This window comes from Astatotilapia calliptera, chromosome 13 (assembly GCF_964374335.1).
Source record: "Astatotilapia calliptera chromosome 13, fAstCal68.1, whole genome shotgun sequence".
In the NCBI taxonomy this organism is placed as follows: Eukaryota; Metazoa; Chordata; class Actinopteri; order Cichliformes; family Cichlidae; genus Astatotilapia; species Astatotilapia calliptera.
The window spans coordinates 13,412,219-13,439,078 of record NC_137434.1 but is presented as its reverse complement, the minus strand read 5'-3'; the positions used below and the strand labels follow the sequence as shown (position 1 = coordinate 13,439,078).

Genomic DNA, 26,860 nt, shown 5'->3' with positions numbered 1-26,860 from the left:
CTCCTAAGCATTTGGTGCATGTAGGCAAAATCTCTGAAATGTCAATCAGTAAGTAATACATCCTTATCTGCTAAATTTGATTAAGAGTAGGGTTGTGTAGCATATTATTTTAATTTTAACCTTTATGTGCAACTTGTTCTTTTTCGATTGTGTTCATTGATCGTATTCAATGCAGTGCCAGCAATTAGCCTGCAGATGGCGGTGTCGTCGCAGTTTGACGTGTCTATAGAGGTTCTTGTGTAGTGTTTTGATCCACAGGTTGTGTGCCTTGATCTGAAACTTACAAGTGACAATATTAATGCCTCCTGTTCTTAAGACGTGAGAGCAGGGTTTTTGCACTATCCCAGAAGGTTTAGGCGTGTTGTGAATTTTTGCTAATGGAGTTCAATTGTTATTTTTGTTATTATCAAGTTGTTATTCCTAGAGTAGTTTTATTCTACAAAAATGAAAGTCTCAGACAAAATGTATCATACCCGTTATAAGTGGTGTTAAGTAGATTCTAATCATTTAAACAATTTAATTTCAGTCCGCAGTTTCCTGAACCGTAAAATCAGCTATTCAGTCTGATTAAATAGGGCCCCATTTAAAAACCCTGGGTACACTCAACGCGGCTCACTAACCGGGATGGTGCACATTCACGTCACGTGATTTCTGGGCGCACCTAATGCTCAACATATTAATTTCGCAGGAAGCAGTGGAAGTACACGTCAGAAACGAAAGGTATTTGAACCGTTTTAACACCTAGGCTTGCACAAAGTTTTATATACAGGTCGTGCAGCTCCTGTTTTCAAAGACGGTGCTTGGGACCTCTAATTAGCACGTCTTACTACACTAACAAAATGAGGGGAGTCTGCCCCGTCTAGTCAACAGTATCCAACTGCAACCCGCTGTAGGAATGTTATAGATTCATATGGGTATAGAAACTTGTTTATCTAGAAAATATAAACGTGACAAGATTTCGCATATTCATCAAATATGAAGTTAAAGTTTTACAAACATTTCGATTACAACTGTGCACCCCCACAACTATCCAAAATGGTTTGGCTCAAACGTTCCAGGCTTGGGATGGTTTTGCAAAGCCCTCAAGAAGCTACAACACGCAATGGGTAGGGAGGTGAACGGCAGTTTGGGCTTCTTGCGTCGGTCATGTTTTTAAATGGGTTACAGAAGAAATGTGTTTTGAGAAGCCGTGCGACTGAAAGTTGAACTCTATCATCTCTTATACTGTGATTGTAAGTAATTTAGCGCTTTTACCTAAGTAGCTAAAAGAAAAGCCAGACTTATTAGTGATGCACTTGTTGCGCGTTAAAACTCTATCGGGCCGAAAGCACGTTTTCTCTGAGGGAAATATAGACGTAAATGGTATAAATTGTTTGTTGTCAGCTACTTTTGCCTTGTACTGATTTGTAGCTAACTCATAAATATGTGTAATCATCTCAAGGTTTATATTTAAACGACTGCTAGCTACTTTAAGTTGCCTGGAGAGCGTTGAGGACCCTTCTGATGCAACTTTTAATGCCATTATCAGCGAGCAGTTGGTGAACTTTGTTATGCTTTTTATGGGAAAAAAGAGAACTTTTTCAGTCATAAGAAATATATACTAGTCCCACCAAACTGCTACTCATAAAGTGGGATGCGTGTAAAGGGGGTCCTCACCCCCCCTGCGTTGTGGTTTTAGCGGGCAGTGAGTATCCCTGCTCCTTCAGAAAGCTTGCTTACTGCACAGGGGATGTTGTTTTTCCACCAGCCAGCAGTATACGCAGGGATTATAACAATCTTGGAGGGGAATTAAAGCATACAGATGGTTGCTCACATGGGATGCCAGGTTCCGCATTGGTCAGCAACATGGGGGATGTCTGAAGACTTCAAGTGGCACCGTTTGGGGTTGATGGTAAATGTGTTTTGTTGACAGGACGCAGTGTAGGTTATGTAGATAAAATGGGTCACATTTGTATGGTTTAACTTGATTTTGGTAGTTGCTCACCTGTTTCTTATTTCAACCATATGTTTATGAAATATGAAGACTCCAAATGATTTATGTGTATGTGCTGTTGAAAATGCACTATAAAACGGAGCCAGTGCTCAAATAAACAGCAAAAACATTCAGATTAGCGTAATTTCTGTTAGAGCGATTGCGTCACGTCTCTTATAAATTCATACGTGAAGCAATGATCTGCAGCCTCTGCTTCCATTGTCTTAAACAAAAAAGCAAGCTGTAATGTTGAACTGTGTTTTCCTATTGCTTAAGGCTGCTTAATTATCTTGCATCTGTTTCACTTATAGTCTGTTACATAAATGGCAGCAGCATTGTACTGCTTGCAGTGGTATAGCTCATTTGGCTGATCAGATTTGGTGTGTTTACTGTGAATTAGCTCCAAGCCAAGACTCCCAGAAGGCATAATATTTTTTTTAAAGTAACACATGTTTGCATGCATGATAATGTACATGCGTCTATGAGGTTTTTGTACTTGTTTTCCACGCTACATTTTCAGTGTAAACGTAGAATTTCATTTGACTTTGTCAATAGTAAGTCTGATGTCGGAGCTACTGGTATTTCAGGTTTATTTTGTCTGTTGCGCTGACACCCAGGTGTCAGTGGGGCTGTGTTTGAACATGCCCATAAATCATATGTGGTACAACAAATGTTTTAAGCCAAGAGTTCCCACAACTTGTTTTGTACACTGACAACACCTTTTTCTTTTTTTTCATAAATTGTTTTGTTTGTCTCTCTCTCGTCATTTAACACAGATAAACACTATTGCATCAAGTGCTTTTGAATGTACAATCTTCCACACCTCAAAGGAGGGTGTAAAAGACAGAAGTATGACATAAGAAACCATTTTTTCTGAAGATAATTTGCACAAGATCCCCCCCCTCCCCTCCTCCTCCTCCTCCTTCAGTGATGCATATATCTACTTTTTTTTTTTTTCCCCCTGTTAAACTGGTTATCGTTCAGAGGATTTAAGGGAATCTGAGTGGGCGTACGGCAGTAATTAACCTGATTAATTGCTTCTTAGACGTTAATCAGATGAGCCTCGTACCAGTTGGGGCTTAGGGTCAGCGTAGAGGGGCATGTTTCAGGTTGATAGTCCAGTGCCCTACACTGTGACTATTTGTAGCGTTTGATAAGGCACAATGAGCAATATTCTAATTCATTTTTAGCACGTTTTGTTGGAATGGAACAAATGCAAGAGGATTATCTGGTTGCTTTCAGTTAATGACTGGTAATTAGAATGAGCTGTTACTATGAGATCATCGAAAAATGAGTGGATCAGCAAGTTCAGTCATACACGATTGTCACGTTTGTGGAACATTTCCATGAAGATGATTTTTAAGACAATGTAACTCATGCTCTCACTCTCACTCTCTCTCTCTCTCTCTCTCTCTCTCTCTCTCTCTCTCTCTCTCTCTCTCTCTCTCTCTCTCTCTCTCTCTCTCTCTCTCTCTCTCTCTCTCTCTCTCTCTCTCTCTCTCTCTCTCTCTCTCTCTCTCTCTCTCTCTCTCTCTCTCTCTCTCTCTCTCTCTCTCTCTCTCTCTCTCTCTCTCTCTCTCTCTCTCTAACGTCTCCATCTCTCTCTCACTAACGTCATGAGACACTCATGCCGATCACTTTACTACATGTTTACTCATGTTTTTCTTTTTTCATTTCTTTACTTTTCTTACTCTTTTGTTATCTATCTTTTTTTAGATGCAATATGGATGAACTGTCCTGGAAGAGATAAAAGTGAAGAGTAAAGATACCCAAAGACTTGAGTGTTAAAGACAGAGCATATATCACGAACTTGCACAAGAGATCATGTCCACATCACTAAAGCAGGAGAGAACTATTTGTGTTCTGCTCCCCAACAAAGAACAGCTGGACATCACTGTCGGGGTGAGTGTTTAATATCTTTTTTTCTTTTTTTTTTGGATGTGCTCTTAAGAGGATCTGCTCAGTAAGAGGACTTTACAGATGGCCCCGGTTAGATAAAGATTTGTATTTTGTGAAACCTGCAGACTTTCTTTTTCTTTGCTCTACTCTAGCTGAAGTCCACAGGCCAGGATGTTCTGAATCATGTGGCAGAGCTTCTTGGAATCAAAGAGCTTCACTTTTTTGGCCTGACAGTAGTTAAAGGTAAATTAAATCCCCACTGGACCCCTTACGCCTGCGAACCTGACAGGACTCTTCACACTAGATCACACAGTAGTTATAGAAGATGCATATAGGGTTTTAAAGAGGGTAATGTTTAGGTTACAATAATGTTTTACTTCAGTGTTACTCTTTTTGCTTCTTCACGTAATGTTGGGGAAACACTTCTACCAGGAAGCCATTTCACTGAAATTTAAAAAATAATAATAATAATAATTTTGCCCTCCCAGTCTGCATAATTGAATGGTGTAATCCACTTTAGCTGCTGAACAAAGTTCTAAACTTTCTGTTTTCCAGCGTTTCTGTTGTACAAATAGATTGAAATGCTTTGGTAATCTTGTGTGGCTCACCACAAGCAGCCTTTTGTTTTTGTGGTGTTGGGTCAGCGATCACTTAGTCCTGGATTCCTGCAATATTAACTTCATTAAGCCTGGAATGCACAATTGCATTCCTCCGCTTCACTGTGGAGGGATGGATTGATGATGGGAAGAGGAGGGTAGGAATGGAGGAATAAAAGGTAGGGGGAGACTATTACTCAATTCTTACTCAAAGGCCTAAACAAAGGGTAAAAAGGAGAGAGAGTGAGTCAGAGTGGGAATGAGATGAGTGGTTTAAGGAAAAAATTGTGAAATGGCATGATTTGGCTACACAAGGGTGAACTGAAGAGATAAGTTGGGTCAAATTGAAAATGCCTGTGGTATGACTCATAGAACCACACGGAGATTAATACGACATCTTTGTGCTTGGAAAAGGGTTGCAACAGGTTTATGGCCCAATGATGAATTGGTGATTAACACAGCCTTATATTCAGGGAGCTTGCAGGATAGACCCAAAGCAGTGTATATAGATATAATCTGTTTGTTGAAGGCATCTACCTGTCTCTTCAAGTGTCTGCACAATCTTAAAAGAATCCCACAGCTCTTACCAGCAGTGGTTAGTCTGTGCTGCTTTGCTGATGCTGGAGTTGGAAAATGGATACATTAATGTTGGCATTGTTTTTTTTTTTTTTCTTGTAGCCCCATTGAAAAGTAGAAGAACAAAAGCCTTTTCCTCACACCCTAATGAATCCCATTGTTGAGTAAATTTTACGCTTGGCTACATTACTGTTTTGTTTGGTTACTAACTGTCTCCTTGTTTCCCGATTGTCTTTTTTTCCATACCAGACAATGAGCACATATTTTTAGACCTGGAGGAGAAGCTCAATAAGTACTTTTCTAAGGAATGGAACCAAGATTTAGGAAAGGTATTGTAGTTTATGGGATTGATGCACTCTCTACACCATTTAATTGGGCGTTTAAAAGCCTGTATGGTACAGCTTTTTATTTGAAGTGAAGTCAGCAAAACACAACTCTACTGCAACATATTTCTTTTTACAGGGATTGCAAAAGAGATCATTGCCTCTGATTCTGTGCCTTAAAGTGCAGTACTACATAGAGAATGGTAGACTTTTTTGGTAAGTCTTCCTGTTTACATTCTACATGCATCTTTTTAATTCTTGGATGCTTCTGTTTTGCTTTATTTCTCCCCATTAAACATTGTCCTACTTTCTCTCAACTTTGCCTTTCCCTTTTGTTTTTGGATGCCTGTGTTTTTTGGTTTTTTTTGTTTTTTTTTTCCCCCCCAGTGAGCGAAAGGCACGGCATCTTTACTATTCTGACTTGCGGGAGCGAGTGCTACGCTCTGAATGTCGTCAGCAGGAGGAGGTCTACTTCCAGCTGGCGGGTTACGCCCTGCAGGCTGACCTTGGCGACCACCCAGTGCTGGAGGAAGGCGTAAAGCTTTCCCGTTATTTTGAACCCAAGGAGTACTTTCCCCCATGGGTAGGTATCACCACATAGCAGAAATATGAGGAAATGTTTTTTTACCTTTTCATCTCTCTGAGGCCAATGTTTCTCTTTCTTTTCCCCCTTTTTCAGATTATAGCTAAACGTGGAGTGAAATATCTCCACTGCCATGGGCCAAAGGTACACCAGGAGCTGTGGGGCATGTCTACTCGTGATGCAATGTTCCACTTCATCAAAGAGGCATGCCAATTGGAGGATGTACCTGTCACGTTTTACAGATTGCAAAAGGTTATGAGTCAATCTAATCATCTCACTTTCATATGCAAAGCTCATTTTGAATCTATTCCACATATATGTATTCCCTCTGACCCAAATACCCCAACTAATGCAACACCAGCACATTTTGTTTCGCTTCATTTGATTTCTGGACAAACAGATAGATAGATATATAGATATAGATAGAGATATAAAAATAAAAAAAGCACTCATCCACTGAGTGAAACTTTGAATCCTGGCCCATCCATTACGTAATCTGCTATTGCTTCCAATTTGTTGCTAATAACAACTCATATTTTCTAGCCAACTATGAGCAGGGCGTAACAGTGAAATAGCTGTGTTATCTGGGACACACTGCCTCTCTGACAGCTCATCATTTGTTTTTTCAGGATAAGAGGGAGGAGAGGGGAACGGCATTGCTTGGTCTGACCCTGCGAGGAATGCAAGTTTATCAGGTGCGTGCATGTGTGAGCGTATTATTAGTGCACAGTATGTAAGCGAAAAGTCATTTTAATTCGCTCAGGGAATCGCTCTTTTGTATCTGTAGTCTTATAAAACCTCTGACTAGATGTGTGAGGAATGTGGGGGGGATTGCCACCACCAGCAGTCCATCAGGAGATAGGAGCTGCCTGCCATGACTGTCATTTCTTTGATCTGTCTGTCAGGGACCATCTGGGGGGGATTAGCACTCCAGGCCTGGCTGATTTCAAAGCCAACAGACCGTGGCATACCTCAAGAAGCCTTTGGCCTCTTTTGAGTCCAGATGGCTCCAAAAGACAGTTGATTATTGATCTGTAATTTTAAAAGCATCAAAGTAGATTATACAATCACAAATCTTTTGGGGTTTTTTGTTTTGTAAATGAAGTGTGTATGTGTGTTTATGTATTCTCAGGAGGTGAACAACATACTTGAGCTAATATATGACTTTCCCTGGTCAAATGTAGGACGTCTTACCTTCCTGGTAAGCACATACAGCTGATTTTTCTCTGTTAAGAAGTAGAATTCTGGTAATTATTTAATGGGCGCTAGCTTTTTACACTTTGTATAATGTGTTAATATCATTCAGGGTAAGAAATTCGAGATCCAGCCAGATGGCTTGCCATCCGCCAGGAAGCTGGTTTACTACACTGGTTCATCTTTCCGCTCTCGCCACCTCCTCTTGCACCTGAGCAACAGCCATCAGCTCTACCTCAGCCTTCAACCTGTCCTCAAACACCTACACCAGCTGGAGGAGAGCAAAGGTAGGAGAGGGGAAAGCATGTCAAAGGATAAGAAAAAAGTAACAGAGCACAGTTTGGCTGGTGGCTCTTTGTAGTCATAGTAGCTTCTGGATGTTAGTTAGTAAATTTAAACTTTGTTCCAAGAACAAAACTGTTCTGTAATCACATTTGTAACAATTTCACTAGAAAACATTTTTGCATTTTTGTGACTCCTTAAATGGGTCTTAAGTATTTTAGATATAACTATATTTCTGATTTTATAGCTGAAGTTTGGTGTGTACTGACAAAAACTTTCTATAAAGTCACTATTGGCTTCTACTACGGTACTAGTAATATAATATATAGAACAGTAATAATTAGTACTTAGGTTTTTAGTACTTATATCAATTTCTGAAAACAAGATGGTTTAGATGTTTGTTTGTTTTTAAAAAAAAAACCCCACTGAAACTTGTTTATTTTTTCATTTTTAGAGAAGCAGCATTACAGGGAGTCCTACATCAGTGATGATCTGGATTTAGATCCACAAGGCAGTGAAGGTAGTCCCGGTCTCTCCCGACACTCTACTAGCAGCTCTGGAATTGAGGCGGACGCTCGCCAACACAGCATCTGCGCAGAGATGGTCTCCATGGGGGACGAAGGTCATCAGCAAGCTGAGAAGTGTTTCAGCTCAGCAGCCAGCCGAGGCAGCTCCTGTACCTCAGGATTTGATACAAGCAGCAAAGCACGAATAGAAGATGAAGGGTGGCAAGAGGAAGGTGAGGCCATTCTTAAATGAAACCTTTAAACAGGATCTGTTCATCCCTCTGCAGATATTTCTAAATTAAACTAATGCTTCCAGTCTGCTAGCCTGATCTAGCAGCATTGTTAAGTATGGTGCAATTCTCAGTGTTTCATTCAAAGATGCATGCTGGTAGTGGGATCACAGGACTACAGAATGTGAAATTTAAATGTTGACTTTGCATACATAAAACTGGCTAAGCATGTGTTTTGCATCATTGATGTCTCTTTTCCATCTGGTCAGGCCTTTCAATGGTGCTAAGAGAAATGTGGCTGCTAGTACTGTGATAATTGAACAGCACATTCTTAGGCTGTTGGCTATGCAAAACATATTGCTCAGTAAACAATATGGTATTGTCATTTCAAAACTTGTGCTTTATTTGTGTTTTAATAAGCATTACAATGTCTTATCTAATATTGGGTCTTTGCTTCTTCCAGGGGTTTTTTTCTTCCTTTTTTATTTTATTTTTTTTATGAAATTTCCTTTAAGTCTGGGCAACACATTAAACAAAACTATTTTCCTTTTCAGTAATGCAAGTAAACATGTTAGCATTGCATTACCATCTGAATGAAAAAATATATATTGTACTTTACTGTCTTTTGTTTTGTTTTTCTGCTTTGGGGGGAAGGGATAAATTTGAAAATTCATGGATAACGATAATGAAATATTTTAGCATTAAAAATGTCATTTCAGTTAAAGAGCTTGTGCACATTGGTGGATTAACCATTACAGAAAGATGAGAACTTATTTTGGTAATAAACATTAATGTTAATTTAGGGTAACTGTGGTATAAACCTTTCATTTGGTGGTGGTCTCATAAAATTAAGCACTGTACTTTTTGGCCTTTATGAGGACAGGACAGTTGAGAGTACAGGAAAGCTGTCAGACAATGGGGAGATGATGCACATTGAAAGACCTGGGTCAGATTCAAACCCAGGCAATATTCCAGTGAGTTATATGGGCACCCCTTTATGAAATTTCTAAAACGTTTTTAATTTTTTGTTTGTTTGTTTTTTTTTGTCCCTGCTCATTTTCTTTTGTCCAGAGATCAAGACCAGGGTCCAAAGTCCAGACGAGGTTCTTGTAGATGATCCTGATGAGATGTTCCAGCTGGCTGATCTTCTGGAAGGAGTTTCAGTGGATTGTGGAGAACTCTGTTCAAAGAATCATTCACCAGGTATAAATATTTTAAACCCTGCAAACAGTTGGGTTTTTTGTTTGTTTGTTTGTTTCCGCTCACATGCTGTTTGCTAAGTTTTTAAATCATATGCTGTGTGTTTCACAGAAAACACAGGCTGTGCTCTACACAGTGACAAAGATGCTGGGAAATTGTATAACAAGGATATGTTAAAAGAGGTAGGTCATATTTTCTTTCCTTGGTTGGTTGCCTTGGCCTCTTTCATGCATTGGCTTACTTTTTGTTCTTAACTCTTTTTCAGGTTCTGAAATCAAAAGCGCAAGTTTGTGTGGATCGGCACAGCCACAGCCTAGATGATGTCCGCCTCGTCCCTCCTCCTGCACCCCTGGGGATGGCAGTGCCACTTGATTCTTCTCACAGCTACACCTTTGGACTACCAGATGCCTCAGCAAACACAAAGACCACGGTTGATCACAGCTATTACCCCTTCTTGCACTGCCAGCCTAATCCTATCTTCTATGGCCGCAGGTCCACCAACTGCCTCTCCCTGGACATGTTGGGCGATGAACAGTTCATGGAATACATATTTTGAACACATCAAGTGCTGACAAGTATACCTGTCCTCCTTCTTTCTGTACAATGCAACTTAATTCACAGGTTGCCAGCATGTGTTTTTTCTGTAAAGATGGATGTGTATACTTCAAACAGCAGACACATTAGCCTTCTTTTAAAAGCTGTGGATTACTTCAGCACCATTTCATGTAGTAAGCAGTTCATATTTATTAATGTTGTATATTTTGTATATATATTACTTGCACTTTTTTATTACATTTCAGCTTTTCTAAACTGAAAAATGCCTAATCAGGTTTGTCTTTTGTAAATTTCACACTGTTTAAACATTTCCTGAAGTGGCAGAATCTGTTTATATCAGGGGCATAAAATTTTGATGGTGAAATTTTACAGCCATGCAGTTGTTTTATGCATCAGACAGCCATAAGACATGATTTGCATTCCTCTCTGTATGTAAATTTACTCATTTTATCTATAGCCATGTTTGAGCTCTGTTGATTTGTTTTATCTTGTTCATTTTTTTTTATTACTTTAACACACACTTTTGTATAGTGTGCACTCCCATGTCTTTTACAGCTTTGTAACTACTGATGTGGAAAATTGAACTTCTTTACACAGCTCAGTGTATTCAGCCAAAGCTTTCCAAATCAGTTTGCCTTCTGTTGTGATGATTACTATAGAAAATTTTTATTTGTGAACCACTGTTGTCAATAAATGTATAATGAAGCTACAGTATTTTTGTATTATGTAACCCACGAACAAAGAGCATTTGTTTCTCTTTTCTTTTTTCCTTTTTGTTATTGTGTTCAAATGAACTGCTGTATTTAGCCTGTATGAGGTTCCCAGTCATTAAACACAAACTTTGACTAAATGCCAGTAAAATGAACAAGTATAAAGTCAATGTCATATTTTTGAAAGCACTATTTTTTTTTCTTTTATAATGGGGAAAATAAATTCTTTACGCTCTTAAAATAAACCAAAATGTCTTCTTTGTACTGTGTCACCGATATACTATTAATTTTCTATTTAAATTTGAGCAGTTTGCATTTTTTTTTTCAGCGTTAGATTCTTTTCTCGCGAGAGTTGGGAATTACGTTTACGGAAGTTTACGTTCTGTTTTATCAAAACGTGCTGCTACTGGGTAGCAGCCGGTAGCAGCTCGCTTGCTATGCTCATACCTAGCAATTTAACAGACGCTCGCAATGTATTCCGCTTTAATTAACGCAGTGTTATCCAGCTCGCCTGACTACGACCTTCTTCTTGAGTCTCTTTCCTGGCCGAGTGAGTCGTGGCCAGACACGGAGCGGGTGGAGGCGCTGACAGCTTTCATTGAGGGACTCGGACCGCTTTTGATCGAGCCGGACTCGACCTCGTTTCCAGATGCAAAGAGACGCTGTGTTTTAGATAAAGTTGAGTCGGTCCTTTGGACCAAGTGTCTGCCTTTCCTCTCCAGAATTTCGGCTGAAGCAGGTGAAGGTGTGCGGTGCAGGGAGAGCACAGCAGCTGCGTGCAGACTACTGAGTGTGAGTGTACCTCTCTGTAACGAGGCTGTGTGCAGGCGAGTTTGTCAGTCCATCCTGCCCTCACTCCATCTGTCAGAGGAAGAGCTGACCTCTCCGGGAAGACTCAGTGTGGAGGTTGCGAGTGAAGTGGTAGCTGCTCTTCTGCCGTTTCTGGCAGCAGATGAACAGCTCACACATACCACCGTGTCTTCTAGTCTCTCTTCCATCAGGACACTCCCTGATGCACTGGTCTCCAAGCCAGTCAGGGTCATCTTAAGTCTGCTGAACTGCCTCAGCAGTGAGCGGTTAATAAGCATCCTCAAGCTCATCCTGGATGATCTATGCAGCTGGCACTCCACCGACCGCACTCCTGCGGTTACAGAGCGCACTCTGCTGTGTTTGACAGCCCTGTCAGACCACCTCCTTAAACCTCACCACCACCTCCCCTCTTCCTGCTGCTCTGACTCCGACCCTCGTCTGTCCCTTCAGTTCTGGAGGATGGTTCAGGATGGACTGATCCACAGAGACAGCGTGTCAAGAAAGAGAGCACTGTTCCTGCTGAAAAGGTGTGCAGCCCTGTCTGAAGAGGATGGATTAGACTGTCCTCTTTCTGCAACAGGGGAAGGTATAAAAAAAAAAAACACGCACACACTGAAAGCAGACATTAGGCCAGTTTTAGGTTTACTGTTATTTTATGGCTTGTCAGACAACTTTTTTTCCTAAACTGTTGCAGATGAGAACTTGTTTAAATGGGCTTTCAGCAAGAGCAAGCTGCTCAGAGAGTTCTGGGAGGATTACGTACTGGTGATGGAGACTCTAGAGGAAAACCAAGTAGGATATCCTGCACCAGTGTTTGACTGCTTTTTCCAAGGAGGGATCTCGATACATCTGTTTTACTGTTCCTCCTCTCCCTCTGCAGATTCACGTGGTCCGGCCAGTTTTAAACAGGATAGACACACTGATCCAAACAACAGCGAATGATGATCAAGGCAAGGAAAAAACATTATTTCAGCCTTTTAAAAGTAGATTCGATGTAGCGAGTCTTCCAGCTTATTAGGCCTCTGTGAATGAAATGGGCTGAACTGATTATATCTTCTTTCAGAAGTACATAAGTCAAGTAGAAAATCCCTTGGTCAGTTTTTTCTCACTTAAATTCTTTGAAAAGTAAAGTAAGTGTGAAAGATCTCAGAGTGGTAGTTTGTTTCTAATGTTTCAGGTCAAGGACTCTTCCACCCCTCCTGGCTGCTGTGTGTGTACCAGCGCATGTTCCACAGTGAGAATAAATCCTTAATGCGAGAAGGAGTGTGTCATCTGCTCGAGCTCCGGGTTCTTCAGCAGCCGACTTTTGCTTTGGCCTTTTCTCAGGTAGACTTAATTTGTTCCTTGGCTCTTGATTGTTTTCATTCAGTACAAAGTTAAAAGCGTGCATTAAAGTTTCCTCTTCTGTTGCTTTGCTCTTAAGTTCATCGTTGGCCCCTTTATGGATGTTCTCTCGGAAACATCCCTCTTCCACAGGTGAGAATTTAACATTCATTAACAATTGGAAGTAATAGTAATGCAGGGATTATTATGTTAAGTACTGCTTTGCACTAGCCTTAATTAACCCAGCTTCTTTCCACATATAGGTCAGTTGGTCAGAGTGTGGGAGACTGTCCCGAACTGGGGGTTAAACTCGAAGTCTTTCTGGCTACCTTCTTCAGTAGCCTGCCAACAGAGCATAGAGGTAAAGGGTCACAGAAGCCACAGCGAACACTTATGAACAAAGTCCTCTCACAGCTCATGGTTAAATTGCTAAATCCACCTCTGACTACTGTGTTCACATTGTAGGTTATGTCTTGCTTCAGCTGATTCAGCAGCTGGGCTCTAAACACTGGTGTGCAGTTCCCCTCCTCTTCCTCTGTCAGGCCCTGTCCAAACTTCCCCCTTGTCCACTACTGGGGACCAGCGGGCTCACTGCTCTGAGGTAACTTACAGTGGTTACACTTAGACATACTCTGTCGAAGCTGGTGACACTTAATAAAGTGGTCATTGTGTGTCTTTTGTCTGTACAGGGACGTCCTGCGCTGCACCATGATCACTCATCAAGTCCTCTTAAGAGGAGCTGCCCAGTGCTTCCTGCTGAACAGTGCCCTCTCTCTCACAGTTGTGGTAAGACAGAAGTGCGACGCAAAATACTGGACTCTTTATTAAGCACATCTTCCAAGTACTGAGTTGATCAAGCTTTTGTTGTTCTACGACCAAAAAATCTGATATTTTGGTCTATATTGCCATGACAGCATCACATGGATGTGTTTACTTTAATTTACTCTTTTTATCGATCTCTTCTACTAGATTTTCTGTAAGACTATAGCTTAAGTTATTCAGTCCAATAGCTGAGCTTTTGTGTTTTGTTTTTTTTGTCAGAGTGAAGTTACCCTCGATGATGTTTTTAGCTTCCTGACGCATTTCCGTGCAGACGAGTCGCTGTGTAGAGGGACGCAGCTTTGGAAGCAGGTACGCTGTATCAACAATGGAACATGATTCAGATTGCAAACTGTGATTACCTAATCATTATCCTACATGTTGGGGCATCACTGCAGCTGTGTGCTTGGCTGTTGGAAAATGAAGGCAGTTTCAAGCCCAGGATTACAGATGAAGATTGCACTGGTGCTTTAACGAGTAAGGAAACCGTAAGAGCTTATGTTCAAGGCGAAATAGTCTCCTATCTTCGAGTCCCAGCTAGCACAGGTGAGTCTGAAGTGATACAGTCGCTGTATCTGCTGGTTTGGTGTGTGTATATTTTAAGGCTTTTTATCTTCTCCCAGGTCAGACCGAGAGGTTACCTGACTCCAGAGAGGCCGATAGGTTGGCCAGAGCTATTCTGCTGTGTGTGGACATGGAGAGGGGTCAATCTGGGGCAGAGATCAGCAACACCCTGGAGTCGCTTTTATCACCACTGCTGGAGACCCTGAGCAGAGTCAGCACCAATATCTACTTGCCTCTGCGTAAGAGTGACAAGAGCCTGCAGATGGTGCTCAGACTGTTCCAGCTCGGAGAAATCCCAAGGAGTCAACAGGACGGAGCGGAGCAAGGTTTGCAAGGATAGCGCTGAATTATTGTCCGAGCTGTTCTATCTGATTTTTTTATTCACTGAACAAATCATTAAACCTGTCCTCCCAAATTATTATTTGGTGTTATATTGTATAACATACGTCCTTGTAAATGTCACTTTTACATCCGTATTTGATGGTGAGAGATCTGCATATTTTATCTTTTTCTTTCATCTATTGGTGACATTTATGATATCAGATTAAAGTGGGCTGTATGTGGCGTGCGATGGGAAATGAGTTTGATATCACTGCCTTTGATTATTAAGCTGTTTTTCCCAGTACTTCTGCTACCTCTTTATTAGGAAACACTGGACATTTATATTGATTTATAGTTTGATTTTATCCCTTTATTTTTTGATTATTTTGTCCAGAACCGTCGCCGTCATGTTCATTACATTCCACCTCTCTCTCTGTTTCACAGGGGACAGTGTGATGGTATCTACTGAGATGGCGATTTTAAGGCTTCTTGATCCCATCCAGGAGTTCATCTTTAGGCGGCTGTGTGGGGAATTGCAGGAGGTATTTAGCAAGTCAAGCAGGCCAGTCTCAGTCCAATTACACAGATGCCCCTGGTGGCCAACTCTGACGTCTGCACGTATGTTGTCTGTTTTTTTTAACAGGTGTTTGATATCGAGCGAGCAGAGCTCTATCTTTATGTCCTGAGGCAGCTGGTTGTCATGTGTCGCTCTATGCCACAATACCACAACAAGATTCCTCACAGTGGTTTCTCTAAACTGATTAAGTACGGGCTCACAGTCCTGCGAGAACCAGACCAGCAGGTACCAACTTAAACTTTAATGTCTCTCTCATTAGGCAGGATTTCAGTCACTATTTTGATTGTTTCACTGATTGTTGTTGCCAGGTCCCCTCTTTAGCATACCAGGTAACTAGAGCAGTTACTATGGCGTCGCTGGCCACGGTGTGTGGTGTTATGGAGCATGAAGTGATTGACAAGCAACCAGAGACAGTTTCTGCTCTGAAATCACTGAATGAATACTTCTACAGCCCAAAGCTGCCTTCCTCACACAGTCAGACATCTCTAGGAAATGTCAATCAACGTCTACTGAAACCAGAGACAATAGACTGGTTAGTGGAAGCCGTTTTTTTTATTTTTTTTTAACTAAAGTAACTAACTAAAGACTTTAATTCAGATGAATATAAGTTCTCGGCTGCCGTAATGAGCGATGGGCCTGTTTCTTCTTTTGGTAGTGATCTGGAAGTTCAAGATCTGCTACAGGACTGGGGACGCTTCTCTGCCAACTTTATGCGAGACCAGTGGATTTGTCTGAATTTCCTGATTAAGGCTTTTGGAGTTCCTGAGTCTGTAGAAGCAGCTGAGACTCTCAAAGCTGCTTTGAGTTGCAGTGTGGAGGCCCTGGCTCTCCTGCCCAGTGACTTGGTGCTCCCTGTATTCACCTTTATGGAGACAGTCCTGCCGCAAGTGAGGCTAATTTCATATCAGTCATTTTCTTCCAGTTTTTATGTGAATAATTTGTTGTAAACTAACTGCCAATGAAGCGATTTCCTCATGGTGCGTCTGTTGTGGTGACATTTGATTCCAGTTAGTGCGTGATGAAGAGGCCCTGTGTGTGGAGGCTGTGAGTCTGAGCTGGGAGCTGGTACAAGGCCTGAGCACTAATGCCAATGACTTCTGGCCGGCACTTAAAGGCTTCATCTCCACGGCTTTCCACCATAAACTGCTTCAGCTGACAAAAGCTCAGTCTCCGACCCTGGCGGCCACTTTGAAACAGGTGATTCACCTCACAGCAGGAAAGAAGCGAGACAGAAATTTGGACTTTGAAAATGTAATTTCAATAATGAAATATTAATATTTGTTGTGTCTGTGTTTGTTTTTAGATCGCCCGTGATCTGATGGAGTTGTCTCAGTCAAAGAGTGGAGTTTTTGGCGTACTGCTTCAACACTGCTGTCAGATGTGGCTGCCTGCAGGTGGAGGCAGCGGTGACCAGGCCGACACGGTGTTTTCTAGTATTTTCAACCACATCAGCATAATTACAGAAGCTTGTGTTTACGGTCCAGTGTTCAGGAGAGATCAACGGTAAGGCTTAGCCGCATTTTTCACATTTATTTAGTAGCTTCTTAGAGCTGTTTTAACTATTTAATCGTGCTCTTTCCAAGACTCGTCCAGGATGTCCAAATATATGTGGAGCAACTTGGTGAAAAGTGTGCAGCTAATGTCGCAGTAACGAGGTAAACAATTCAGTGAAAGCTCACTTCTTATTGATATGATTTATAATAGTGCCAGTAGAGGTCTCTCTTGCTGTGTGGATGTTTCCACAGCTGAACAACTGTTTTTATTTTCCAGTGATAACAGAGATGATCAGTTGCCTCGCACATGTGTTCTGGCTTTCCTGTGCCACCTGGATTCTTCTAATCTCCAGCATCAAAGACTAATGGAGGAAGTGGCAATGGAGCTGTTGAAAAAGGTGCGTTTGGCCTTGTCAGGTTCACAGCAGTGTGTTTTGGGGTTTTTTGTGGTGTGGTGAGACTCCAGGTCTACATGACTGCCAGCAATCAAACTTCCAAAGTGGATCGTTGTATGATGATAGTTTTTTTTTTTACTCTTTATCCATCAGTTGTGACTGATTGGAGATCACAAATATATGTAAATTAATATATACAGGCATTAAATTGAAGTTAAACTCTTTCACAGCTTTCAAAGAAAATCAGAATGCGGAATTAGCCTTAGAGCTTATTCCACGGCGAGGATTTGTTATCCGTCCATCCTGTCACAGTTCACAAGAATTATTAACCCACAGTTTTGGTCATAATTTGGTCACACAATGATCATCTCATAGATGTTCACCCAAATTCTGCTCAAGATCAAGGTGACACTTGTCGTTTTATGGGCAATAACCTGGGAATTGCAATGGATTGTGGACTAGATGAGCTCCTGATTCTTTTAAATAAATGGCGAAGTAGCAGTTACAGCCACTTTGCATCCTTTCCCATGATTTTTGTTTCATTTCTACAGGATAATGATATATCAAGGTCAAAAGTGCGTTACTATAGCAACTCCCTGCAACATCGTGTTAAAAACCGAGTATGGCAAACACTGCTGCTGTTGCTGCCCAAACTCCGAGAGGTAAGATAGTCATACACTCACCTTAAATCTTCCAGGATCGACTGATCCTCTCTGTGAGTGACTGCGCTTTCATTTGCAGGAGTTTGTTGCCACTTTGTGGGGTCGTGTGTTTGAAGCGGGATTTTGCAGTAACCAGGCTTCTGTCAAGTACCTGATCGAATGGATGATGATTCTGATCCTTGTCCGATATCCACAACACACTGACAGCTTTTGGTCCTGCTTCAGCCTGGTGAGCTCCAGCTCTTTCAAACTCTGTAGAACTGGAGGGAATGGTTTTTCATTCTAAATTAAATTATAAACCACTTCTGGTGCTTGTTTCTGTGCAGGATCACGAAAAGACTAAGACGAGCGTCTGCACTTTCTTATCTGTTCTCGTACATTTCAGTGTCATCTTTCCTAATCTTAAAGAAAAGGTAGTATCGCTAATTATTTTTTCCCACCCAGACAGTATTTGTTTTTATTAATAAACTCTTGAGTATTCACATTGTGTTTTTTCTTTTATATCTTAAGGCGGCGCAGTTGCGAAAAGCACTAGACGTCATCCTGCAGTCGTGTTTTAACCATAACTTCAGCGTGCGCCTGTATGCCTTACTGGCTCTGAAAAGGGTGTGGAGCCTGGCGGAAAACCACGTGGAAGAGGCAGATGGTTTAGGGGGGCTTTCCTCTGTGATCAAGGCCTGTCTGAACCAGGCTGAAGCCATGCAGAGCACTGGGTGAGAGCAGAGCGGTTCAAATGTTGGCAGGTTTTGTTCTTTGCATCAGGCTAATATGCTTTAGTACATATTTGCTGTCTCACATGTAGAAATGCCAACAAAAACTGGACGAGGATTCAGGAGCACTTCTTCTTTGGTGCCTTTCATCCAATCAGGGATTACAGTATTGAGGTACGCTATTTTGCAATTAAATCCTGCTAAAATATAGTAACACAGTCTAACATGCTTGTTTTCTTTCTTATTTTGCTTTCCTAGACAATATTCTGTACGTTTCCCAGTCTTTCTGAGTTGGCTGATGATGAGTGGATACCACCCTGGAAATTTGAGAAACTCTCATATTTCTCAGAAGGTCCATCTTTGCCTTTGAGAAATCCTGCTCTTGATCTGAACCAGCTTCAACCTGGAGACTGGATCCAGCAAGACAGAAGTACAGTAGTAGCAGTAGTAGTAGTAGTAACACTCTTAAGCACCAGTCAGTGATAAGGTTTCTCTTATTGACCGTCATGGCTTTATGTCTTCCAGGTGAGCAGGATAAGGAGGAACGCTGGGCTGAGGTGCAAAAGAAGATCACGCCCTGGAGACTGGGCATCCAGGAGCAGGAGCCTGAACTTCAGCTGGTTCCACCACAGAGGGCTGCTAGACTGGGAAAACTGCACGGTGCCTTGCTGGTTGTGGCCTCGCTTATCGACAAGCCCACCAATCTGGGAGGTCAGGAGCACCACACATCAATGTATTATTGTACATTTTTGGTTACTAGTACGGGTTACGTTTAGGGAGCGAGTAAGCAGAGTTGTTTTCTGCAGCTGCAATTTACAGATGGCCCCTGAACACCTCACATGTAGACAGTAGGTAGACAGCTGTAGAGATATATACACACAACATGTGCGTGTTGCTGCTAGTAAACACAAAGTGAGCTGTTAAATAATAAATCATTTAACCAACTTTTATTACTTTTATTGTTTATTTTGAGAGCACCACAATTTTACTGCAGTTTCCACAGATTGAGAACTTGAGGTCACGAGTAGCATGACCACAATTGACTCATATTGCCCTTATGTCCTAAATGCAGCCAATCAGGAGTTTCGAAACCACAAGTGAAAACTCCTTTTAGCTAGATTATGAGAGCTGCTTTTCCAGAATGACTTGAAATAACTCTGCACTTCCCTGGATCTCGGCTCTCAGTTTTACCTTGTGTGGAAGCCCCTCCCCCTGCACAAACCCCTTACACAATGTCAGTGTATTTCTGTTTCGTAACAATGATATAGAAGAACAGAGAAACACATCCATTTGAACCATCTTATCTGGTTTTACACGGTTTTGCACCTGCCTTCATCAAGCACATAATATATGTTCTCTGGAAGTGTACTCGAGTGCTGTTGTCTCAGGTGATAAGGCACGAACACAATGAGAATTTGTTTATAGAGGAAAAAGATTTTTTTAAGCCAATATTGATACTGTGTAATGCAAGAAAGACTGTTAGCCTGGTCCTTCTGTAAATGTTTTACTTTGAATCCCAGACTCAATTTGCATCTCTTTGTACACACAGTGGTGTTCTAGGAAACTCAAAACTGGAACAGTCTTTTTATTAACCTCCTGTGCTTTGGATGTCATGGAGCATTTTTATTTTAAAAAACCCCACCCAAATCAAACACACTGTCTTTGTCGCTGCAGGTCTCTGCCGGACTTGTGAAATATTCGGTGCCAGCGCTCTGGTTCTGGATAGCCTCCGCCACGTGAATGACAAAAACTTCCAGTCCCTGAGCGTCTCAGCTGAGCTGTGGCTTCCTTTGTTAGAGGTGATGTGCAGAAAATAAACTTATTTTGATGATCAGAAGTGCACATGGTTAGATTAAGGTTAAAATAGATTGTCAGGATCTCACACATACACACAGAATATCCAGACAGCAGTAGAAATAATGCTGTTTATTCAGTTAATCTGTAGATGTGCATTATTGAGAGTTACAGTAGCTCTGTATTTAAAGGCCCACGTGTCTAAAAGGTTCATTCTTTTTGTACTGTTTGGGAATTTTAATGATGGATGTACCATATGTAGCCCAGGTGAAAAAAATCATACTTATTCTCTTTATATTAACTGTCCACATCAACAAGCGTCGTATTTCCTATGACCATTGAATGCACCTCTCAGTTCACCCCACGTGAGGACACCTAGCTAGAAAAATTGCATAGTGACCAGGGTCCAGATTTCGAGTCCCGCACAATCAAGGAGCTCTGTCAGGTGGCTGGTATCCACAAGGTGAGGACAACCCCATACCATCCTAGGGGCAATCCTGTGGAACGATTTAATCGTACCTTGCTTGATATGCTGGGAACTCTCCGTGGTCAAGATAAGTCCTGTTGGCGTGACCATGTAAGACCCCTGGTCCACGCTTATAACTGCACCAGGAATGAAGTGACTGGTTTCACCCCGTACGAACTGATGTTCGGACGCCAACCTCGGTTGCCAGTTGACCTTGCATTCAACCTGCCAGTGCAAGAGGAACAACACTCATCTCACTCTGAATATGTGCAAAAACTCAAGTCACGTCTCAAAGAAAGCTACAAGTTAGCTATGGACAAGGCTGCAAAGATGGCTCACAAGAACAAAATGAGGTTTGACAGACATGTAACTGCATCAGACTTGGAAGCTGGAGATCGGGTATTGGTCAGGAATGTCCGTATCCGGGGCAAACATAAGATTTCAGACAAGTGGGAACACACTGTGCATGTAGTGGTGAGAAGGGCAGGCAACCTCCCAGTATATACAGTTAAGCCTGAAAACAAAGATGGTCCCCTAAGAACACTACACCGGGATCTGTTGCTACCATGTGGCTACCTACCTGTGGAGGAAAGCAGTGAGCATGTACAAAAGCCAGTGTCACGCAGGCCAAGAACCCGTGCAAATCCAGCGCTAGAGGAAGAGAACTCCTCAGACGAAGAAGATGATTTGCTCATTCCTGTTTGGTTGAGTTCCCCTGTCCACACAGTGAGTGAGAGTCCTGTAAATGTTCCTGATATTGACAACCCACCTGTTTTTGACAGCCAATCTGATTTTGGCAACATACCTGATATGCCTAACAGTACTACAGATGATACTGAGTACTTATCTACCAATGGAGTCACACCGACCGAACAAGTGGATGAAATAACCTTAACTGAAACTGACTCACCTGTTGATGACCCAGACGTCCAAGAAAGGCAACTTCCATTCCAGGAGGCTGGCACCAGAGGTGCGAATTCTGAGGAGAGAGTGGAGGAGATAGTCCCAGTGGATACAAGGGAAAACATGGATACAAATGATTCTGTAAGGAGATCTGAGAGAAACCGTCGTCCGCCACGACGGCTTGACTATACGGAGCTAGGCAATCCTCTGATCACTGCAGCAAAATCATTCTTGCAAGGACTGTCTTCAGCTTGGGCCGATGTCATCAGTGATGGTGAAGAGCCTGCTTCGCCCTCTTCCTTGACCCGTCAAATAATCATCATTTAACTGTCTACCATGCACAGGGACGTGCATGAGTTCAGGAGGGGAGGGTGTAGCCCAGATGAAAAAAATCATACTTATTCTCTTTATATTAACTGTCCACATCAACAAGCGTCGTATTTCCTATGACCATTGAATGCACCTCTTAGTTCACCCCACGTGAGGACACCTAGCTCAGCAACCAATCAGAGCCTACCCAGGCCGCATTGACCCTGTCAGCCAGGAAGTGAGGTGGAGGTGCATGGTGTCCCGGGTTTTTCTTATCTCAGCAAGAGGAGTGGAGGCATCTGCTACTCAAACCGAGAAATCCACGGACAAAAGAGAGGAAAACTCAGGATTGAGAGGAAGGAAAGCCAGCCTACTTACCTGCTGGAAGTCCGGAGTCGAGTGGCTGGATGAAGGAGAGAGGCAACGTCGGCTAACCACTCACCTTTCATCCGGAGAGCTGCTGCAATTCCAACGCCAGTGTGTGTTGGGCTTTTGTGAAACAGAGCAACGGTCAGGTTTTTTGGAGAGGACGGAAAAGTCCAAGGACCAGGACGATATTCTGGTTGTGATAGATGGCGAGCCAACCACTTTGAGGACGATCTACCCCAAAGAAGATACACACCACACACTCATACATTCCAGTTACATTCACAAGGACCTTTGAAGTTGGCTATCGCCAGCTTAACTCTAAATTCTTAAAGGGCCCCAACGAGTACTTTTATTTTGTTGAGTGTGCACACTATTTATTTTATTTTATACTTTATCTGTACAAATTGGACAAATACCTGTTATACTTTGTAACAATACAAGAGTGGCTACTCAAAAGTTAACATTGTGTCCAGGTCATTATTGCTGCTCAATACTTTGGCTCCATACGAATTTGGTGTCTTCTGATTCTGGCCAGGGTCTTATTACGAGCCCAAGTAATTATTGCGCTGTAATTCACCTTTATACCTTAAAGTTGGTTACACATAACACTCTGAATATAGAGGCCTTTTTAATACATGTATTTAATTTAAACAGTGGCTCACAAAACTCTGACAACACTACTAAATAAAAGTAAAAATGTTTTTTATATTGAGTACAATAAATAGTGAGCAGTAACTTCTGGGCTCAGTGTAATAAAATGTGACTGACTGCGATGAAGCAGTCAGTCAGGTGATAAAGTGGTAAATGTTTTTGAAATATCCTGAAGAAACTCAACTCCAGGTTGCTTTTGATGGCAACCCTGCACAAAGTGTGACTAAAACACAGGGAACACTCTAAGGTACATATACATGCAGACCATTTGTCATCATTAAGCTCTTTTTTTGCCTTGTGATGGGTTTTGGTGGGTTTTTTAGTGCTTGCCATATATGTTAGAATTAGAATATATGATTGTATTATGCAGCAAAACTGGAGACTGTCACAGATAATTTGATACATCATTCCCTGGAGGAAACAATATTTGGACTTTTGCTGAAAATTAAAAATGCTCGATCATTCTCAGCACGACTGCCTGTGATCTTTACTGTAGAACCTGTGAATACGTGCAAAAAAGTGATGTAAGTGACTAATAGATCTTCCGGGCCAGCTGTGTAAATTGCACAAAGCTCCTCTCAGAGAGGATGCAGTATTGATCCTGCTGCTGGGATGATGTTCAAGTCATAAAATCTCACATTCTAAACTGAGCTCAAGTCTTTTTAAGATTTGTATGCAAGTTTGCCCTCCAGACCAATTAACCTCTGGTATTAATGTAAAAGTGCTTTCAATTTAATTCCAGGCGACTGGTGCATTTCCTCAGGAAAAATTAAATTGGTCTGAAACATCTTTTAATCCACAGCAAGGAGCAGAAAAATCTGCTGTTGATATCACAGCATGAAAGTCTGTAGCAGAAGGGTACTGAATTTACCGTCCTTATAAATATACGAGGACAGTTTATCACAGCTTGATTGTTGGAATTGTTGTTTTAAAAGAATATTTGTGTAAACAATCTCTAAAATCTTACACTGTTTCTGTCCTTTAGGTGAAGCCGATGGAGCTCACTGAATTCTTGCAGGTGAAGAAGAGTGAAGGTTACTGCGTTGTGGGAGTGGAGCAAACAGCCAACAGTCACAGCCTCCAGGAGTACCAGTTCCCTGAAAAGACCCTGTTGCTTTTAGGGTACGGCAGCTTTTAATTTTGTCACAGTCCAAAAAGGCTCCGTGTTGTGTTTTTCCATCATTCAGGCCCCTAAACCCAACCAGCTGTGCCTAAACATACGCAGGCCTCAGTGTTCCCATGCCATTGTGACTGTCACATAGATAACGGTTAGCGCTGACGAGGCCATTTCATTTTATCTCGCCAGTTTAGTGTGCGTCCCTGTGGGGTTTGCACATCTCCTCTCAATTGTGTACCTGTCTGGGCATGCTGAGATATAATTGGCTGTCCCCGAGAAGCAGAGGAAAAGCCATGAATTATACAGAACAGCACAAGCAGTGCAATGATTGAGAAATGTCTTAATTTTGGCCCAATTATTCCTATTAATTATTCCTAGTCGGTGCGTGTATTTGTTTTTACAGTTTGTAGCAAACTGAGGCATTAGAAGCTTGCGTGACAGGATTTTTTTTAGCAGCCAGCCTCATTCTGTGCAGCTGCCCTGGCAGAGAGGGAGAGAGTAATAGTGCTGGCTTCTGTGTGGGTGTCTGGTTTTGTTCACCATTCAGGCAACTGAGGTGTGAGCAGCGCTGTTAGCTTAAGCACCCATGCGAGTGCTTTCACAGCTGCGCTCTCCTCAGCGCAGCATGGCCAAGCTGTAATTTCTCATCAGGTTGCTATTATGTCACCCACTTTCACAGCGAAGATAAATGTAGCTCATCAAATCACGCTTTCTTACTGTGCAGCACCCTCAGTAGAGACTGGGTCAAAGTCATTAAGTCTTTGCGTTTGCTTTGCTTGGCATGTATTGCTGGAGCTCATTTGATTACAGTTTGAATTGGACTTGCACTCATTAGCTGTCTGTATTAAGAGCTTTTTCACTCATAATTGCAAAGACTTGAGAAATTGAAGGCTGATCCTGGTAAGAGCTCTTAAATGAAATGATATGGGTAGCGTCACAAAGCCACAGGAAAGTTTAAAAAAAAAAAGCATCAGCTGCAGTAGACACTACCTTACATTTAATCATCAGTTGTTGTTATTAATCTCTGGTTCTTTGTCCCGTCGCTCTATCCTCACCCCCAAATGATCATGACAGACAGCTGTCCCCCCCCTGAGGCCATGTCCACACTAATACGTTTTAGTTTTGGCCTTCCGTCCACACTGAGACGGCGTTTTCAGTCAAGGAAAACACAGCGTTTTGAAAACACTCTCCAAAGAGGATAGATTTGAAAACGCCGTTTTCATGTGGCAGTGTGGACAGCGGAGCCTTTTCGAAAACAGTCATGTGACCAATTAAACTAAGATAGCGGAGGGGATTATACAGCAGTTGTTTTGTTTGCTCTCAATTTTGACAGCCCTGTTAAATATTAATATCAGTCTGTTCATGCATCAGATAGCTTTTCTTCAAATTGTTTAATTCTCAATCGCTTTTGCAACTTTGTACTTTTGTGTTTCTCGCAGCAACACCTCCACCTCATTGTCAGTCCATTTTAAAAAAACTCGGTGCTTTTCCTCAACATTTTGCCGCGACATTTTAAAGAGCCGGAAAGTAAATAAACGGCAGACTAAACGAGGCAGGCCAAATCTTCTTGCGTTTCACGCATGCGCAGTACTGGAACGTAAGCTTTTTCGGCCATTTCAATGGCTCGTTTTGGTTTTCAATGGTTTTCACAACTCTGTGAAAACGACTGAAAACAATAGTCTGGACGCGGAGCGTTTTTAGACGAAAACGCCATTTTCAAATCTATACGGGCTAGTGTGGACGTAGCCTGAACCTCTGGTTCTGCCAGAGGTGTCTTCCTTTAAAAAGGGAGTTTTTCCTTCCCGCTTCTCTATGAGTGCTAGCTCATAGGGCATCGGCTGATTGTCGGGTTTTTCTTCTTGTTATTTTAGGGTCTTTAACTTACAATATAAAGCACCTTGAGGTGACTGTTGTTGTAATTTGGTGCTATATAAATATAATTGAACTGAATAGTATACCCACTAGTTGCATGCTGCACAGGATGATTTCACAGAAGTTTTTGTGGAAAGGATGCGCAGCAAGTTCGCTAACTGAGGTGTAATTTAGTTATAAGATAGTAGCATATCCCAAATGCTCCACTTGCTGAAAATATAGTGAGTGGCCTTTCTCAAGAGGATTTGAGTAAAGATTTGTGCTCTCCTTTTATGTGAATTGAATTACAGACGATTCATCTGAATGAAATTAATTTTAGTGTTAGATATTTATGTATGCTTTGTTACATTCTTCACTCTTTTCCCCTCTTTATTTTTCTTCCTTTTAGCAATGAACGTGAAGGTATTCCTGCCAACTTACTCCAAATGTTGGACGTGTGCGTGGAGATCCCTCAACAAGGCATCATCCGCTCACTCAACGTGCACGTGAGCGCTGCCCTGTTAATCTGGGAATACACGCGACAACATCTCAGCTCTGGCTCGGCAGAGGTCGACTCAAAACGCAGCTGATGAAGACACCTGATGCTGACCTCTCTTGCCGATCTCCTGAGAAAAGTATTTCCTGGGGAGACTTTAAATGAAGGCGTAAAGCTTCTTCACATCATGACCTCAAGGGCTTTCTGTCGAGACAGCGTGGTCAGGAGCCATCGGCGCTGCTCTCAGGCCTTAATGAGAGTCATGAATAAAGATCAGCCCTGGCTATTATGTCTAAATGTTCCACTCTGCTTGCTGTCATATTAATGAAGACTATGTCTGTGTTAGAAGAGCCAAAGCATCAATGGAAATTTTCCCCTTTGGAGGCTGACTATGGAGCTTTGGGACTGAATTATAATGACAGTATTCAATGAGATGTACTTAATCTTTAAATACTGCTTGTATTTTTCTAAATGTATAAATAAACATGACTCTTGTTTTTTATGTTGACCTGTATTTAATGATTTGTGATTTTCTATAACACATTCAGCACTGAAAGAGTTAAATAAGGTACAGCAGGTGCTCATACGTCCCCCTCCCTCCCCT

The 26,860-nt window shown here is 41.8% G+C and overlaps 2 protein-coding genes across 3 annotated transcripts; both read left to right on the top strand.

Moving 5' to 3' along the window:
• The first annotated feature begins 705 nt into the window (after window positions 1-705).
• Window positions 706-10,871, top strand: LOC113035263 (FERM domain-containing protein 6). 2 transcript variants are annotated; one of them, XM_026190712.2, is made up of 14 exons: window positions 706-720; window positions 3,689-3,874; window positions 4,024-4,114; window positions 5,293-5,372; window positions 5,506-5,582; window positions 5,754-5,949; window positions 6,046-6,201; window positions 6,579-6,644; window positions 7,082-7,150; window positions 7,256-7,430; window positions 7,880-8,164; window positions 9,233-9,364; window positions 9,473-9,543; window positions 9,627-10,871. In XM_026190712.2, the coding sequence occupies exons 2-14, from the start codon at window positions 3,797-3,799 to the stop codon at window positions 9,915-9,917; spliced, it is 1,767 nt and encodes a 588-aa protein (XP_026046497.1). In that variant the 5' UTR covers window positions 706-720; window positions 3,689-3,796; the 3' UTR covers window positions 9,918-10,871. The 2 variants fall into 2 exon arrangements, with proteins under 2 accessions (XP_026046497.1, XP_026046496.1); XM_026190711.2 differs by lacking the exon at window positions 706-720 and adding an exon at window positions 1,074-1,232.
• Window positions 10,872-11,010: 139 nt separating this feature from the next.
• Window positions 11,011-26,764, top strand: tarbp1 (TAR (HIV-1) RNA binding protein 1). Its single transcript, XM_026189889.2, has 29 exons — window positions 11,011-12,022; window positions 12,131-12,228; window positions 12,317-12,386; window positions 12,614-12,762; window positions 12,860-12,912; window positions 13,023-13,120; window positions 13,225-13,360; window positions 13,449-13,545; window positions 13,801-13,890; window positions 13,977-14,124; window positions 14,202-14,468; window positions 14,908-15,005; window positions 15,107-15,265; window positions 15,349-15,572; window positions 15,696-15,927; window positions 16,049-16,237; window positions 16,344-16,543; window positions 16,624-16,695; window positions 16,811-16,931; window positions 17,480-17,590; window positions 17,670-17,819; window positions 17,917-18,003; window positions 18,101-18,303; window positions 18,393-18,474; window positions 18,559-18,730; window positions 18,826-19,011; window positions 19,975-20,099; window positions 23,778-23,914; window positions 26,170-26,764. The coding sequence occupies exons 1-29, from the start codon at window positions 11,098-11,100 to the stop codon at window positions 26,348-26,350; spliced, it is 4,860 nt and encodes a 1,619-aa protein (XP_026045674.2). The 5' UTR covers window positions 11,011-11,097; the 3' UTR covers window positions 26,351-26,764.
• Window positions 26,765-26,860: the final 96 nt, after the last annotated feature.